A 15,883-nucleotide genomic window follows, 5' to 3' on the forward strand; every position below is an offset into this window, starting at 1 on the left:
ATCAAAACTAATCACATAATACATATTCTGGGGTTTCATACCCTCAAGACCAAATTTAGAATTGTTACTTACCTCAAACCGTGAAATTCTTTATTCCGCTAGGTCTTTGTCTCGTGAATTGGCCTCAAACGCCTCAAACGCCTCAAATCTAGCCACAAATAATTCGATTCAGTCAATAACATTTATTGGAATTAATTCCATATGAAAATATAATTTTTCCATAAAAAACTAAAATTTAACTCAAAAATTGCCTGTAGGGCTCACGTCTCGGAACCCGATAAAAGTTACAAATTCCGAAAGCCCATTCAACCACGAGTTTAACCATTCTAATTTTACTTAATTCCGACATCGACTCGACCCTCAAATCTTCAAATTTAACTAAGAGGGTTTTCTAATCTTTCCAACTTAATTCACTCATTAAATGTTAGGAACAACCATGGATTCGGGTAATTTGACCAATAATGAGTTAAGAACACTTACCCCATTATTTTTCTTTAAAATCTCCCAAAAATCGCCTCTTCCCGAGCTCCAATCCGTCAAAAATAAAAAATGGGACGAAATCCCATTTTCAGAACTTAAACTTTCTGTCCAAACCTCTCTTCTTCGCGAACGCGACAGGTCCCTCGCGTCGCGAAGCACAAAATCGTGTTGCCCAACATTGCTCTTCACGAACGCAAGGGCCCACTTGCAAATGCGAAAAAGGAAACTAGAAAAACACACTAGCAATCTTCAGCCAATATGCCAAGTTTAAAAATAATCCGTTAACCTCCCAAAACTCACCTGAGACCCCCGGGACCTCAACCAAACATACTGTCAAGTCCCATAGCATCATACGAACTTATTCGAACCTTCAAATTGTCTCAAACAACGCTAAAACCATGAATAATACCCAATTCAAGCCTAATGAACTTTGAAATTTCAAGTTTTCACAAACGACGCCGTAACCTATCAAATCAAGTCCGATTGACCTCAAGTTTTGCACACAAGTCATAAATAACATAACAGACCTATTAAAATTTTTAGAATCGGATTTCGACCCAAATATAAAAAGTCATCCCCGGTCAAACTTCTCAAAAATTTGACTTTCGCTATTTCAAGCCTAATTCTACTACGGACCTCAAAATAATTTTTCCGGACACGCTTCTAAGTCAAAAATCACCATACGAAAGAGTTATTGGAATTATCTGAATTCAAATCTGAGGTCGTTTACACATATGTCAATATCCGGTTAACTTTTCCAACTTAAGTTTTCAATTATGAGACTAAGTGCCTCATTTCACTTCGAAATTCTTCCGGACATGAACCAACTAACCCGGTAAGTCATAAAACAACTGTAAAAAATAACTTGAGCAGTAAATGAGGGAACGAGGTTATAATACTTAAAACGACCGGCTGGATCGTTACATTTTGCCTGCACCTCTTTTTATTGGTAGGAAGCTTTTCTTTAATGGATCTTGCGCAAACCCCATTTATCAGGTTTTGTTATGTCATATCGAATACCGGATGAAGAACTAAAAAAATAATAAAACTACTTATAAGGTGGTAGTGAGATGATGTGTTATAAAAAAAATATATAAAATATAATAATTTAATTAAAACTACTTAATCGTTGATAAAAATGATGAATTCACAATGGATGGTGTATTCAAGTTTGAATGTTTATTTGAATTGGTGCTTCTTTCCGTTCCAAACACGTAGGGGCATTCAAGAAAACAGAAAAATCAAATCAAATCAAATTGATGAAAAACTTGATATATCTCTTGATTTGATGTTCATTTTTTAAAAATTAATAATGCTGGGATACCTCAAAGACATCCCCTCAAATTCGGCTTTGTAACACTAATTTTTCTCGTGGTTTTCAATATACACTCACCTCTCTTGTTTTTATTTTAATATAGTAATTTTCTTAATCTATTTATTATTAATGTAAAAAGATTGTGATTTGAAAAAGTTACCCTTTCGAAAAAGATGATTTCAAAATTAATTACGCAAAAAAATATATTAGAAAGGGCAAATTTAACAAATCACAATTTATTTATATTAATAATAAATAGTATATGAAAAGAATTATTGTATCAAAATAAAAATAAGTAAAATAAGCATAAACCACAAGGAAAATTAATTTGAGGAGACCAAAGCTGAGGAGAGATTTTTAAAATAAAAATAATAATAATAATTATAATTATATTATGTGTGAAAGTGCCTACTAGGTGTATTATAAGTTGCCAGGTCACCAACGATTTGTTTGGATGTCGGCACAATATTCCATTTTCCCAATCGGCGCGAAAACTCAAAAGTCCCTGCAATTTTTTCCCACCAATAGGCGGGAAATAAAATACATCTCAATTTTTCACACAATTTTAAATTCTACAAAAACAAAAAACACAACACGCGGCACTCTTCTCTATCCCCCAACACAAAGCGCACTCTTCTCATTTTTCATTTCCCCCCACTATTCACCGTCTTTTCATTTCTCATTGTTAGGGTTTCGATTGAATCTTCTTCTAGAATCTTCGCGTTTTTCAGTTGAATCGGAGCAATGTCGGAGCCGATGATAATCGACGGTGTGGATGAAGTAAAAATGAACGGTTCAGATCAAAGCAACGGACTCGTGAAGAAGAATCTGAAGAGAAAGAGGTCTAGTTTGGTAATGTACAGTCCTGAAGAGAAAGGCGCTAAAATCGAGGCGTTAAAAGAGGAAATGAACGGATTGTTAAAGTATTATAATGAAGTGTTGGAGAAGAAAGTAGTGGAAGTTGAAAATGCTATGAAAGGATTAGCGTTGAACTCTATGATTGCTTGCATGTTAGAGGAAAGTAAACTATCGCTATCGAAATTAGTGGATTTGATTTTTGAGAAAATTAAGGATATTGAGGGTAATGGTAGTAGTAAGGTTACTGTGAAAAGTGCTGTGATTTTGATTGGGCAGAGGATGTTTTATGGAATGCCGAATGCAGATGCTGATGTTTTGGAGGATGAATCTGAGTCTGCACTTTGGTGTTGGGAGGTAAAAATTTTCAAAATTATTGTTTTAGTGTTATCTACAATTGATTTTAGGTCTTTATGATTATCTTTTTTTGGAGTTTTTTTGTGCACTGACCGTGTAAAATGTATTTACACAATCAAGTCACTTATTGTAAATAGTTTTGATTGGTAATTTTTAATAAATGGTAAGTAACTTGTTATAACATGTTAAATTAGGTTGATTGTGCAAAACATTCATGAGACTGACAGTGTGTATAAATTAAATCCATATTGAAATTGGCAATAGATTCTTCTACCAATATTACTAGTTGGCCTAAATTATGTCTTTACTAGTGAAGCTTCGTTTTCCTAGTTTATTGCTTTTAAGAATGTTTACTTGTATAATTTTTTTTGGCATGTGAGCGTTTCATTGTCGTAATTATTAGTATTATTAAATAAATGGTGCAAATGATTGATTTGCATTATTAATTCACAGATTATTAATGTTGATTGGTGTATCTAATGTTTAGATTGCATCCGAGTTGTGCTTGATGTGTTAAATTGAGTGTCTTTTTCCAATAGCATATCTACTCAGCTTTAATGAGCTATTCATCGATTAGATTTAATGTTGATATGGAAATTTCTAGTAATCTTGCATAGTTATGCTAGTTATTCAATATTTTACATGCTTCAACTTTTGAATTGGGCGATTGACTTTTGCATGCCACTTTAGTGAATGCATTTGATTCCCGAAAGTGGAAACCCATATACAACAACTCTGCCCATAATTTGCTCCTTTATACGTGCTCATGATACAATTTATTTGCTTTCGTCCATTTCAATCTACAAGGTAGTCTAAATATCATGCTAATGCTAATTCAATTCTTCCTTTATTATATAGACAAGAGATCTTAAATTGTTGCCTAAATCAGTCCGGGCTACTTTGAAGATTCGCCGGACTTGTCGGAAAAAAATCCATGAGAGGATTACTGCTGTCTCAGGTGAGTTAAATACTAATAACTGTACATGTCAATTTGTCTATGGTGAAGAAGGCATTCTATTGAGCTTGATGTATTTTTATAAGGCATTCTGGTTTAAAGAACTTTTGTATCTCAAAATATCTAAAAAGATGGTACTCTTCAGTGATGGAAGTTGAGCACTCTGAAAAACTTGAAATTTTCTTGGTGAGTTCAAGAGTTTCGTGTTAGAGTTTTCTTGTTACAAGAAAACTCTATATCTAAAAATGACTGCGTTTTTACCCACACTATCCTCATAGCTCTATCAGCCCCTAAAGCTAAGAGAAGGAGGGAGTTTCGGTTTTAATTTGATGCTTCTCTTTGGGTTAAGTCTGCTACCTGCAGTCTCAAAATATTCATTTATGTGGTAATTTGTGGTACTGCTTTGATTTGCTTGTATTCTGGATATACTCTGCCAGGTTTTCGCTGATGCTGGCTATTTCTATTCATGTAGCCACAAAATACATATACTGAATATGGATGATTTAGAAATCTGATCAGATATTTGGTTTTCTATTGGGAGACTCCATGATTCTTATCCATTGATATCATGTGAATCAGAACACATATCATTAATCTTTTAATTCATTCAAGGCAATTCCTTTAAGATCTTTTCGTCTAATGATTTCTGTTCATTTTGCTTCCTCTATGGAAACATTTGCTGGTTGGTTTGCTTTGTAATTCTTGAAAAAGCATGAACAAGTGGATGATATGTTCGGCCATCTCTAAATGAGCTGAGAATCTTGATAGGCTGAAGTATTTGTGTTTGTCATTTATGGCAGCTTTGTTGACTGCACTAGAAAAGTTGGAAGCTGATCAAAACTGCACCCAAGAACAGATGAAGGCTTCTGAGAAACTTGGCAAAGTATTAAATGAGGCAGATATCCGCTTGTTAGTTGCAACCATGGAACAGAAAAATGGTGCTGAAACGTATGTGATATCTATTTCTTCTCTAGTATAATTTGTCTATATCTCTCCTCTTTCCAATTGTTTACTCAATTCTCATGATTGATAAAGGGCTGAGAAGTCGGTGAAACGTGAGGAGAAGCTTTTGATCAAGCAGTTAGAGAGAAACAAACGAGAAGCTGAAAAAGAGAAGAAAAGGATGGAGCGTGAAGCTCAGAAGGAAAAATTGAAGAGTGTGAGTCATTCTCTTCAACCTGCTGATTATACTCATTGCTGCAGGCATATTTTTAAAAGAGTGCTCTTAGTGGTTTGATACACTGCACAAAATTATTAGGGCTGTTTAATAAAACCAGCATACCAAGCCTTGCGAGCTATGTTTGCTATATTTGGTATGCCTTTAGAATAACTTCCCGATTGATCCTTTTTATGATTAAATCTATCTATGCAGGAAAAAGAGCTAAAACGACTACAAAGTGAAGCAGAGAAAGAGGAAAAGAAGTTTGAGAAAGAAGAATCTAAACTGAAAAAGCAGATGATGAAAGAACAAGAAGAAGCTGAGAAAGATCGACGTCGCAAGGAAAAGGAAGAAGCTGAAGTTAAAAAGCAACTTACTTTACAAAAGCAAGCTTCAATGATGGATCGCTTTCTTAAAAGAAGCAAAATTAATTCTTCTTCCCAGAATGGCCAGTCCTTAGATGAGCCAGCTTCAGATGTTGCCCCTTGCAAGTATGAAAAGATGCCAGAATCTGTTACCCTCTCAATGGACTCCGTCATTTCACAAATTAATGACTTTAATGCTGATGATTTGTGGAAGTTAGTTCTTTTTCCTTTTTGTCCTTTCATTTTAATGCCGTGCTGTCTTGTTTTTTGGTATATATAAATTGTTGCTTGGATTTACTTTACAGGTCACACTTAACTGCATGGAATTGCTTAGGTCGTTTGATTCATTCAAAAAGAAGAGTTCATTGGGGAATCCGTCGAAAGCCCAAGAGTGATGTAGTCAAGGAACTTAAGCTAACAGCCAGTAGAGAACTGACTTGTGATGATGAAGATAATACAGAGAAACTAGCTGAGGGATGGGTTGACTCTACCAGTAATAACACATCATATAGTGCTGGTGAGAACAATACTGTTCCTTGTCGCCAGAAGGGCTTATCGAGGAAACAATTATTGCAGTTTGATAAGTGTCATAGGCCTGCATTTTACGGTGTTTGGCCGAAGAAAAGGTGAGCTATGTTGTGATTCATGTGTTATATGCTCTAAATTTTATTATAGACCACGAGAAAACCTCATTATCAGTCTTGTTAATGGAGGTTAAGTACCTTTTTTTTAACTTCAGAAACAAGTTTCTGTTTAAAACTCAATTATTTGTCTTGTTTATAATGTGTTGTGGCGTTTTCTGAACTATTATCATTTACAGTACCTTGGACTATGACTTAGTTGATTGTTTTGACTTCCTTAAAAGCAGATAAAGGTTTTGGTGCAAGAGAAGTTAACCTGCAGGCTGCAACCATTGCCTGTTTGTATTTCCGGCAGAAATTAGAGTGTTATAGGGGCTTCTATTGAATGTTGATACTACTATTATAAGTTTGTCTTTTTGAACTTGCTCTCATTGCTAATTATTTTCTGGCAATTGTAATGGAACATTTCTGGATGAACTTTCTAGTTCTGATTTAGTGATACTCAATAGTGGTATCACAACTTTCCTTATATGAAAGTTTCTTATGTAGTATTAAAATGAGTATTTTCTTTTGGGAGATGACATTGGCTTCAGCTATTTTGATGCAATCTAAATAAATTAAAGCTCCATAGTAAGTTGTGATGTGTGTACTGTTCTGTCATCTATAGTCTGAGAGTTACTGTGATTGTATGGGTGGCAGCGGGTGTGTTGGCTTTTCCTTTTTCTCCTTTCCTCTTTAGTGATATTATGACTTTCCTCATCAGCCAAGTTGTTGGAGCACGTCATCCCTTTGCAATGGATCCAGACTTAGATTATGAGGTTGATAGTGATGAGGAATGGGAAGAGGTATTTCTCTGATAATTTTTGCTAAGTTTAATGTCTGTAAAATATGGTGTGATGACTGACAATTGATTAAATAGGAGGAACCTGGTGAAAGTCTGTCAGATTGTGATAAAGATGATAATGAATGTTTGGAGGAAGAATGTTCAAGAGGTGAAGAGGAAGATGGAAGTGAAGATGGGTTTTTCGTGCCAGATGGTTATCTCTCAGATGAAGAGGTATGGCAGTTTTCAATACCCACTTTTTTCGTATGGAAAATACTGCATACGAAGTGCCCAAACATTATGTTAATACATTGTGCAACACATACCATTTTATTTCCTTGCTTAACGAGTTTGTGCTTTACATGACTTGCGGAGATTGTGTTGTAGAGCATGCAATAGCTGAGATTTAAAAATCTTAGCCCTGGTGATGATGTGATGAATCTCATGAAAACCTAATATTTCTTTTATGAGAGTCCTTCAGAACTTGTTCACCTTTTGTTATGCAGGGTGTACAAGTTGACAAAGTGGAATCTCATGATGAAGAAGGGCCTAACATTCTGTCTAGTTCTGCACAGGAAGTGCAAGGTGAAGAGTTTGTTATGCTGCTTCGGCAGCAGAAATATCTTCACAATTTGACTGAACAGGCTCTAAGGAAAAACAAGCCATTGATTATATTGAATCTTATGCATGAGAAAGCTCCATTGTTATTGGCTGAAGAACTGACTGGTAATGAGAAAGTTGAACAAATGTGTCTGGGGGCATTGGCCATCTGTTCCTTTCCTGGTCATTCATCTATACCAATATCCACTTGTAACGATGTTGTTGAGGCGGGTCTTGAGGCTTCCCCGTCAGGTAGCAAGGCAAGTACCTCACAAATAGCATCTTCAGCTGTTCTAGCAGACTCAGATTTACATCAAGTTGTAAGTTTGAACTCGCTTTTATCAATATTCTCCTTTCGTTTTGGGAATTGGTTTCTGTCGCCAACCTAAAGCAGATTTCTTGCTTACAGAAGTTTTTAACTTTTCTTTTCCAGGTATCTGTTATTCAATCATGCTCACATGGTATAAACAAGGTGGCGGAGTCTCTACAACTTAAGTTCCCAAGTATTGGGAAGTCCCAACTGAAAAACAAGGTGCGGGAGATATCAGAGTTCATTGATGGTAGATGGCAGGTGATTTCCGATATATAAAATCTCTTTTCTCTGTCAATAAGTTTTGAGAATAAAATTGGGTTACTGTCAATAAGTTTTGAGAATAAAGTTGGATTACTGTCAATAAGTTTTGAGAATAAAGTTTCTTTTACATAAAAAAGACCTCTGCAATCTGAAGGGGGTAAGATTTGCAAAAGATGTCCAATTTGTAGGATAATTCATAAAGAATCAAATCCAATATCATGTACCAGATGATAGTATTTCTTGCTGTTGAAGATAGACTGGAGAAGCAGTATGATCCATGAAAGTTTATGTTAAAGCTAATACAACATTCTTGTCGCATAGCCAAATTAAAATTGTAAATTTCATGCTATTCTAGTTTTATTTGTGTTGTGCCTCTTCAACATTAGTCAGATTGCTTTTTTAAAGCAGTGGAATAATTTGCTAATACCAACTTAATAGTCTTATCTGATTTACTAGTCTGAATTGCCTATGCAACAGATTCATGTTACTTTCTCTTAACATCTATTTTTCTTGTTGGTCGTGGGTTATTGCCCAATCCATTAAGATTTTGATCCTTGCAATATGAAATCTGGTTTGCTCTTTGTCAATTTTCTTCCTAGTTTGCTGAAGAATAAGGCAGTTGACTAATGCTGCATTCCTCCTGCTTTTGCAGGTTAAGAAGGATGTTCTTGTGAATCTTGGGCTATCAATATCACCAGGTATGAGCCTTTCATGTGCTATTGCACTAATCCTTTTCTCTTTTCCTTTTGGACTAAACATTTAAAGTTTTAGGCCTAAAATTGAAAGCATAAAAACCCTGCTTCTAGTTTCTACATTCACTGGTAAAAGAGTGTAAGATAGCATCTCTGTTTAGCCTTTTCTTGTTGTAAAGTTGTTAGTTTTGATGATTGACAGAAAAGAGCATCAGGACAAAGAGCATTGCTACATTCTTTTCCAAGAGATGTTTGCCACCTTCTGGAAAGGCCATCAATCTGCACGCAGCTTCCCCGCAAGCATGCCAGAAAACTTCAGTTTCTATCCAGCCACAGCAAGACTGCACATACAAACATGAATGAAAATACTCTGTTAAGTCCTTTTGGGCGCTTCCGGTCTATCTTAATTTTCGATGCCCTCTTCAAATATAATAGATGCCAGCTAAAAGGTTTTGTTAATTTTAGAATCTGATCTTGTAAGAGCTGTGCATGAATTAGTTGCCAGTATTCCCTTTAATAACTTCTGGTCCCTTGTGCTACTCACTTAGAGATGGTGCCAAATTTTCAAACTTTAAGCCAAATCAGAAAAAACAAATTAAATCAAATTGCCTTAAGAGTGTAAGATGACCACGTCTCTGTGCATTTGCATCTGCATGTTTTTTGTGTTTTCTCCAGTGAATTTATGGTATGTATATAACATCTAGTATTCTTGTATTACACATTTATGACGTCCTTGTGCATCTGTTTTGATTGTGAATTTATCAATTGAAGTTGTAGATTTTAAGAATCTGAATTAATATAAACAGGTCTGTGTTTAAGTTTTGATGCGTTATTTTAGCAATTTCATACTTTCTGCTCGTACTAATTTTGTGTTTGGGTTGAGAAGTGATATGCTCCTACGTGCTTCAGTTGTGTTAACACCATAACTAAAGTCCCTTTTGTTACTTATACCCTTGTAGTTTGTCAATTTGTCATTTTCATTTGTCAAGGGTCAATTCAATTGGTTTTTGAAACTAAATTATAGAACAATAACAATTTTAGTTCCGGTTCCAGAGAAAATTAGGCGTTAGGGTTAATTATATGAATTATTCATACAAATTTGTTGGACAATTTAAAATTTTGCTAATCTAGACGACTGCTTCCATCTACTTCTCTGGATTGGCAAAACGTTTGGGGAAAAAGAGGCGTAATGGTTAATTCACAAACCTATGGGCGGATGTATTTTAGCTACTACTATAAAATTACAATAAGTGATCCCACCAACTTGAGATTGAGGCGTAATAATTATTGCACAAATCTATAACTACAAATGAAAGAAAATCTCTCAACCAACACCACCTAAAATCTGATGTAATATAGAATCTAATACGCCCATGGTTATTACAGAATCTAACACGCCCATGGTTATTAGTTAAAACTCATACGCCCATAGTTATTAAAGACTCCCAGTTTGTAGAAAAAGAAAAAAAACATTAAATTAAAATTTCATCATTTCCACTTGGCATTTTCTTAACTTACAAAGCCTTATATATATGATATGATCCGTTTGTCTCTCTCCACCTTTCACTTCTTTCTCCTACATCTCTCTCCACCTTTCACCTTTCACTTCTCTCTCCTACATACAAAGTGTATAGAACTGTATCACAGACGTAAAAAAGCAGGCGAAATAAACGAGGTGAATTTTGTTGAAATGGCACTGAATCTCAATCCCGCAGCTTTTCAATCCCACAAAATGCAACCTTTTTTTAATGCTTCTTCATTCAGATCTCATCATAGAGTTTTTATGGCTTCAACACTTCATCATCATCAACCTTCAGTGTGAGTATTTTTATTTTATTTTTATGTTTAAGCAAAAGGGTGTCTATTAATATGGTTTTTGGGAAGTGGGGTCAGTTTTTTTTGTTTCAAGAATTAGTGTTTATGACTTGATTTTTAGCTACATTGGGTGTAATTTTTCATATGAAGGAAATTAAAATGTTCTTTATCATGGGAATATTTTGGTTATCAATTATTTGAAAATGAAAACGATTGCATGTTTTTGGTGTATTTTTATGATTGTAATTTTGGTTTTTTTTTAGACGGTGGTGTCCGGACCAGCTCGCATGCACCTAGTTATTTCATCGGGTATGGTGATTGATGTTAAGGAAGCTCTTTTTAAGAACAAGTTAAATTAAAAATTCACATTTTTAGCATTGTGAAATCGTGTCCTCTTTTTCTTTTATGCGTAATTGCTTAGTTTATTGCATGGCATTGATGGCCTCCTTGATTTCTAAAAATTTATTTATCAAATCAAAGATTTCATTTTGTTGCCTTTAATATTTATTTTAATAGGCAATGCATGTTGTGATAACAATGAAATCTAATGTGGTTTCGATTTTTTTTATATATGGGGTGTGTGATTGTTTCTATATTCTATGTTTGCTTTAAATGACTCCAATGATTCTTTTTTGTAATTTTTTTGGTTCCTTAAGTTTCGTCATACTTTAGATTTTGTTGATTTTGACTGCGTTAATACATGCAGATATATATTCAGAAGGTCCTAAGGAAAATCATTTTTGGTACTTTTTTTATCTTTTGTTAGGGGTGCTTATTTTCATGCCGGTTTCATTAGTATTAGTGTCGTTTTTTTCTCTTCGATTAATATATCACCTTTGCTTGCTATGGTTACTATCAGAGGCGGAGCTAGGATTTGAAATTTATGGGTTCGAGATTCTAGTTCTTTTAAGTTACTGGGTTCTAAATTAATAATTTGTACGTATTCAATGGATTTCGTAAGACAAATACAGAGTTTGAACCAAAGCTACTGGGTTCAGTCGAACCCATACAAAAAGAGCTAGCTCCGCCCTTGGTTACTACTTGTTGTTTCTGCTTCTTTTTTTGCTTTTTTTCTTGAGCCGAGAGTCTATTGGAAACAACCTCTTTACCTTCTTAAGGTAAGGGTAAGGTCTGCATGCACTCCACCGTCCCTAGAACCCACGTTGTGGGATTGCACTGGGTTTTTAACATTGTTGTTGTAGTCAATGTTTCCAATTATAGCTATGTGGGTTATTCTTTTCTTGTTTGCAAGTAGGTGGCTTCTTCTATAAATGGCTGTTTGCTACACCTCAACTTTTTTAGCTGTTATGGAATTGACTGGCACTTATATCTCATGTATTATTTCAGTTGTTAAAAGCTAACTTGAATATTGCTTTAGTAGTATGCCACTATCTCTGTGAGATTATCCTTTTAGCTTATGAGGTCTTCAAGTTGATTTGTTTTAAATCCTAAGTCTGCTTCTACTAATTGTAGGGAAGTTCGAAATGTGAAGAAGCCGTTTACTCCTCCACGAGAGGTGCATGTTCAAGTAACTCATTCCATGCCACCAGAAAAGCGCGAAATCTTTGACTCTCTGCGCGATTGGGCTGAACAGAATATCTTGGTGCACCTAAAGCCAGTAGAGAAATGTTGGCAGCCTAGTGATTTTCTTCCTGATCCCGCCTCTGAGGGATTCGACGAGCAGGTCAAGGAGTTAAGGGAAAGGTGTAAGGAAATTCCCGATGACTATTTTGTTGTATTAGTCGGGGATATGATCACAGAGGAAGCACTTCCGACTTATCAGACCATGATAAACACGTTGGATGGCGTTCGTGATGAAACTGGCGCGAGCCTAACTTCGTGGGCTATTTGGACTCGGGCGTGGACAGCCGAGGAAAATAGACACGGTGATCTTCTGAACAAATATCTTTATCTTTCTGGAAGAGTTGATATGAAGCAAATTGAAAGGACAGTTCAGTACCTGATTGGTTCAGGAATGGTAAGATTGTTACCTGATCTTATGCTATCATATAAACAACAATTTAAGTTTCAAAATGAGGATGAAAATATGTTAGTAAAAGTTTACAGGAATAAATACCAAAGTTTTCATATGGTGTTTAATCATAAACATGATTAAAAAAACAGGTTTGCTGAGGTACATTAGCTACATGTTTCTAACTTTTCACTATGTATAAATAAAATTGTTGAATTCAGAGGCGGACCTAGGATTTGAAGGTCGGGGTGCACTTATGGATTCAACCAAAATCTGCTTTATATATAGAGTGTCACTCCTAATATATCACTATTTTCTAAAAACATATACATGTATCCATAGAATTTTGTCGAACTTTACAGGTGTCAGTGGCCCTCTCTATATAGTATAAGTCCGCATCTGGTTGAGATTGAACTTGATATAATCATTTTTGTGCTTTGCATGAGCCGGGGGTCTATAAGAAACAACCTCTCTACCTTCGGAGGTAGGGGTAAGGCTGCGAACACACTAACCTCCCTAGACTCCACTTGTGGGGTTACACTGGGTTATTGCTGTTCAATTTGGTTTGTACTTCATGTACTTTACCACACTTTTATATTTCCAGGATCCTCGCACGGAAAACAACCCCTATCTAGGTTTTATCTACACTTCTTTTCAAGAAAGGGCTACCTTTGTTTCACACGGAAACACAGCTCGGCTCGCCAAGGAGCACGGGGATATGAAACTAGCACAAATATGTGGTACAATTGCTGCAGACGAGAAGCGTCATGAAACTGCATATACCAAAATCGTCGAGAAGCTACTTGAGGTTGATCCAGATGGCGCCATATTGGCTATTGGCGACATGATGAAGAAGAAAATCTCAATGCCAGCTCATCTGATGTATGATGGAAAGGACGACAACCTCTTCGAACACTTCTCTGCTGTAGCTCAACGGATTGGTGTATACACAGCCAAGGACTATGCTGATATTCTGGAATTTCTGGTGGCGAGATGGGAAGTGGAAAAGTTGACCGGTCTTTCTGGTGAAGGACGCAAAGCACAAGATTATGTATGTGGATTGGCCCCGCGAATTAGAAAGTTGGAGGAGAGAGCACAAGCAAGGGCGAAGCAGCGGAGCCCTGTTCCTTTTAGCTGGATTTTTGACAAAGAGATTAAGATATGAATGCATTGTGTTGGAAAGGTAACATAGAAATGTTAAGTAATTTGAGGGTATGTTATGAAGTCTATAATCTGTCATCCCTTTGGTTAGAAGATGCAATGGAGTTAAAGAGCCTTCAGTAGAGTCTTGGTTTAGCTTTTTGTATTTTAGGCCATAGGGGAAAAACATAGTTATCACCATTAAAGACGAGCCTTTTGTAGTACTCCTTTTACTTCTCTTTTCACTTTTCCCTTATGTATTGGTTAAGACTTGCTAGATCGGTGGATCAAATAATAGGTGGGCATATATAAGAATATTTGATGATAGATTTTGCTCGGAGCACGAAACTCGGTGGATAATGCGTCGCCTTTCTATCCTTTTTCACTTAAATATCAAGCTGCGGCAAAGGTCATATACGTGCTAGATCTATTGTTACTTGAATATCAAGCTTGCGGTAGAGTTCATTTATGTGACGTGTATCTAACACACACATCAGCTAGATCTATCCTTCTCTACTTGAATATATCAAGCTTGCGGTAGAGATCATATATGTGACGTGTGTCTAACTCATATATCATGTACTCGTAGTGTGAGCCTAACTCACACATCCTCTTAGATCCATGGGCTCACAGTAACTCACCTAAGATGAGTCCTTTTCTTGCTATATTTGTACTAGGCAGTGGCTAATTTTGAAGCATATTTATTGGCACAACACAGGTAATATGGAGTATGGAGTTTGCCGAAAGCTTACAACACAGGTTATAGAGCCAAGCAGCAAGCAAGAGCTTCTCAGCCCCTAACCAAAAGAAGCGTTTTTTTTCCACAGCTTGCTCGGAAAATCCTACTTACCATCCTAGTATCCTAAGTCTAATTATAGGAAGTCCAAACTAATTTGACAAAACTTTTAGAAAATTGAGTGAGGGTCATTTCTTATTTTGAAAAATAGACAGATTTCTGGAGATTTTCTTTTTCACACAAGCCAAAACTTTTGTTGCTGGTTGGAACTACTAAATTACAAATAACAATTCAAGACTACTACAACATTTTTTTTGGGTTGTGATATTTATCTTTTCACCTGTGAAAATATTGACTATCAAATCAAACCATAAAGTAAAATAGCATAGAAGATAATAGCAAAAAAACATTGCATTTCCAATTTCCTCATTTACAAAAGAACATATATATGTATATAATGAACCATCAAAGAACACAACTCACACAAACAAAAGAAAATAAGAAAATAACAAATGAATGAACAGGTCATTGAAGCTATGATATATATAGCTTTATCCCACACCCCCCAAAAACATATCCAAGAAAAGACCAATTTATATTACTACTTAGACTTGAAAAGGCCATGGCCAATTCTTGATATCTTCCTCATCTTGAACTTTAGCACTTCTTTTCATAGAAATTGATCCACCAACAACATTACCATCACCTTCCACATAAGAATAATATTTCAAGAAAAATGCAAGTGTAAGCACAACCCACTCAAGGCAAAATATCAAAGCACACAATCCACCACCCAATCTCAAAATCATCTCACCATCTTCTTCCCTAACATAAGACTTCAACTTTCCAAGAAAATCACCCGTTCTTGTAAAAATCAGCACAAAAACAGAACCCTGTAAAATGGCAGTTAAAACAGTTGAAACCATGTGGGGTCCATACCATTTTCCAGTTCCTGAGGAAGTGGAAACAGCTGCGCAGCCAAAGACTGCGCCCCCAATTGTGAAAATGTGGAGAAGAATGAGGAAAAAGCCGCAGAGAGAAGGGATAAGGCGAAGAGAAAGGGTCAAGAAAATGCAACTGGAAGCTGCACCAAGAAGAATGTAGTTGCATATAAGGAAGAATTTGCGAGTACGATGAAGTGATTCAGAAATTTCTGCATAACTAGTGAAGCCCATTTTTGTTTTGATGAGATTTTAGTAGAGTTTCTTTTGGGGTTTGGTTGATGAAAATTGTAAGTGAACTGACTACTGAGATTGAAGAAGTTTTGGCATATTATATAAGGTGAGAAAGTGGAGGGGTTTTTGTGTGTGTGTGTGTGTGGGGGGGGGGGGTGGTGGGGGGGTGGAGGGGGAACGGTCATATTTGTGACTTTGATCGGGAATATGACCGTTGTGTGGGAAAGAGAATATAAAAACAAAAAATGATTGAGGTGTTACAGCTAAGCTGATGAGGAGCAACGGGAAA

The 15,883-nt window shown here is 35.9% G+C and overlaps 3 protein-coding genes across 4 annotated transcripts; 2 read left to right on the forward strand and 1 right to left on the reverse strand.

Annotated features, from left to right (window-relative positions):
• Window positions 1–2,392: 2,392 nt before the first annotated feature.
• LOC107768080 (chromatin assembly factor 1 subunit FAS1) lies at window positions 2,393–9,559 on the forward strand. The gene is made up of 12 exons (XM_075228473.1): window positions 2,393–3,007; window positions 3,866–3,965; window positions 4,763–4,910; window positions 4,998–5,121; window positions 5,335–5,699; window positions 5,792–6,112; window positions 6,831–6,912; window positions 6,987–7,124; window positions 7,397–7,810; window positions 7,924–8,061; window positions 8,717–8,762; window positions 8,959–9,559. The coding sequence occupies exons 1-12, from the start codon at window positions 2,540–2,542 to the stop codon at window positions 9,117–9,119; spliced, it is 2,505 nt and encodes an 834-aa protein (XP_075084574.1). The 5' UTR covers window positions 2,393–2,539; the 3' UTR covers window positions 9,120–9,559.
• A 789-nt stretch (window positions 9,560–10,348) lies between these two features.
• Window positions 10,349–13,907, forward strand: LOC107830822 (stearoyl-[acyl-carrier-protein] 9-desaturase, chloroplastic). Of its 2 annotated transcripts, XM_016658480.2 has the most exons (4): window positions 10,370–10,574; window positions 10,835–10,880; window positions 12,045–12,549; window positions 13,148–13,907. In XM_016658480.2, exons 1-4 carry the CDS (start codon window positions 10,505–10,507, stop codon window positions 13,706–13,708), a joined length of 1,182 nt encoding a protein of 393 aa, XP_016513966.1. In that variant the 5' UTR covers window positions 10,370–10,504; the 3' UTR covers window positions 13,709–13,907. The 2 variants fall into 2 exon arrangements, with proteins under 2 accessions (XP_016513965.1, XP_016513966.1); XM_016658479.2 differs by lacking the exon at window positions 10,835–10,880 and having other exon boundaries at window positions 10,349–10,574.
• A 905-nt stretch (window positions 13,908–14,812) lies between these two features.
• LOC107830826 (uncharacterized) lies at window positions 14,813–15,679 on the reverse strand. Its single transcript, XM_016658483.2, has one exon. It carries the CDS (start codon window positions 15,592–15,594, stop codon window positions 15,025–15,027), a length of 570 nt encoding a protein of 189 aa, XP_016513969.1. The 5' UTR covers window positions 15,595–15,679; the 3' UTR covers window positions 14,813–15,024.
• Window positions 15,680–15,883: the final 204 nt, after the last annotated feature.

Source organism: Nicotiana tabacum, chromosome 13, assembly GCF_000715075.1.
Source record: "Nicotiana tabacum cultivar K326 chromosome 13, ASM71507v2, whole genome shotgun sequence".
NCBI lineage: Eukaryota > Viridiplantae > Streptophyta > Magnoliopsida > Solanales > Solanaceae > Nicotiana > Nicotiana tabacum.

Coding starts and splice junctions, on each gene's coding strand:
- LOC107768080 (XM_075228473.1), top strand. CDS start 2,540: ATGTCGGAGCCGATGATAATCGACGGTGTGGATGAAGTAAAAATGAAC. Junction 6,113..6,830: donor GGTGTTTGGCCGAAGAAAAG/GTGAGCTATGTT, acceptor TTTCCTCATCAG/CCAAGTTGTTGGAGCACGTC. Junction 7,811..7,923: donor ACTCAGATTTACATCAAGTT/GTAAGTTTGAAC, acceptor TTTCTTTTCCAG/GTATCTGTTATTCAATCATG.
- LOC107830822 (XM_016658479.2), top strand. CDS start 10,447: ATGGCACTGAATCTCAATCCCGCAGCTTTTCAATCCCACAAAATGCAA. Junction 10,575..12,044: donor CATCATCATCAACCTTCAGT/GTGAGTATTTTT, acceptor TACTAATTGTAG/GGAAGTTCGAAATGTGAAGA. Junction 12,550..13,147: donor ACCTGATTGGTTCAGGAATG/GTAAGATTGTTA, acceptor TTATATTTCCAG/GATCCTCGCACGGAAAACAA.
- LOC107830826 (XM_016658483.2), bottom strand. CDS start 15,594: ATGGGCTTCACTAGTTATGCAGAAATTTCTGAATCACTTCATCGTACT.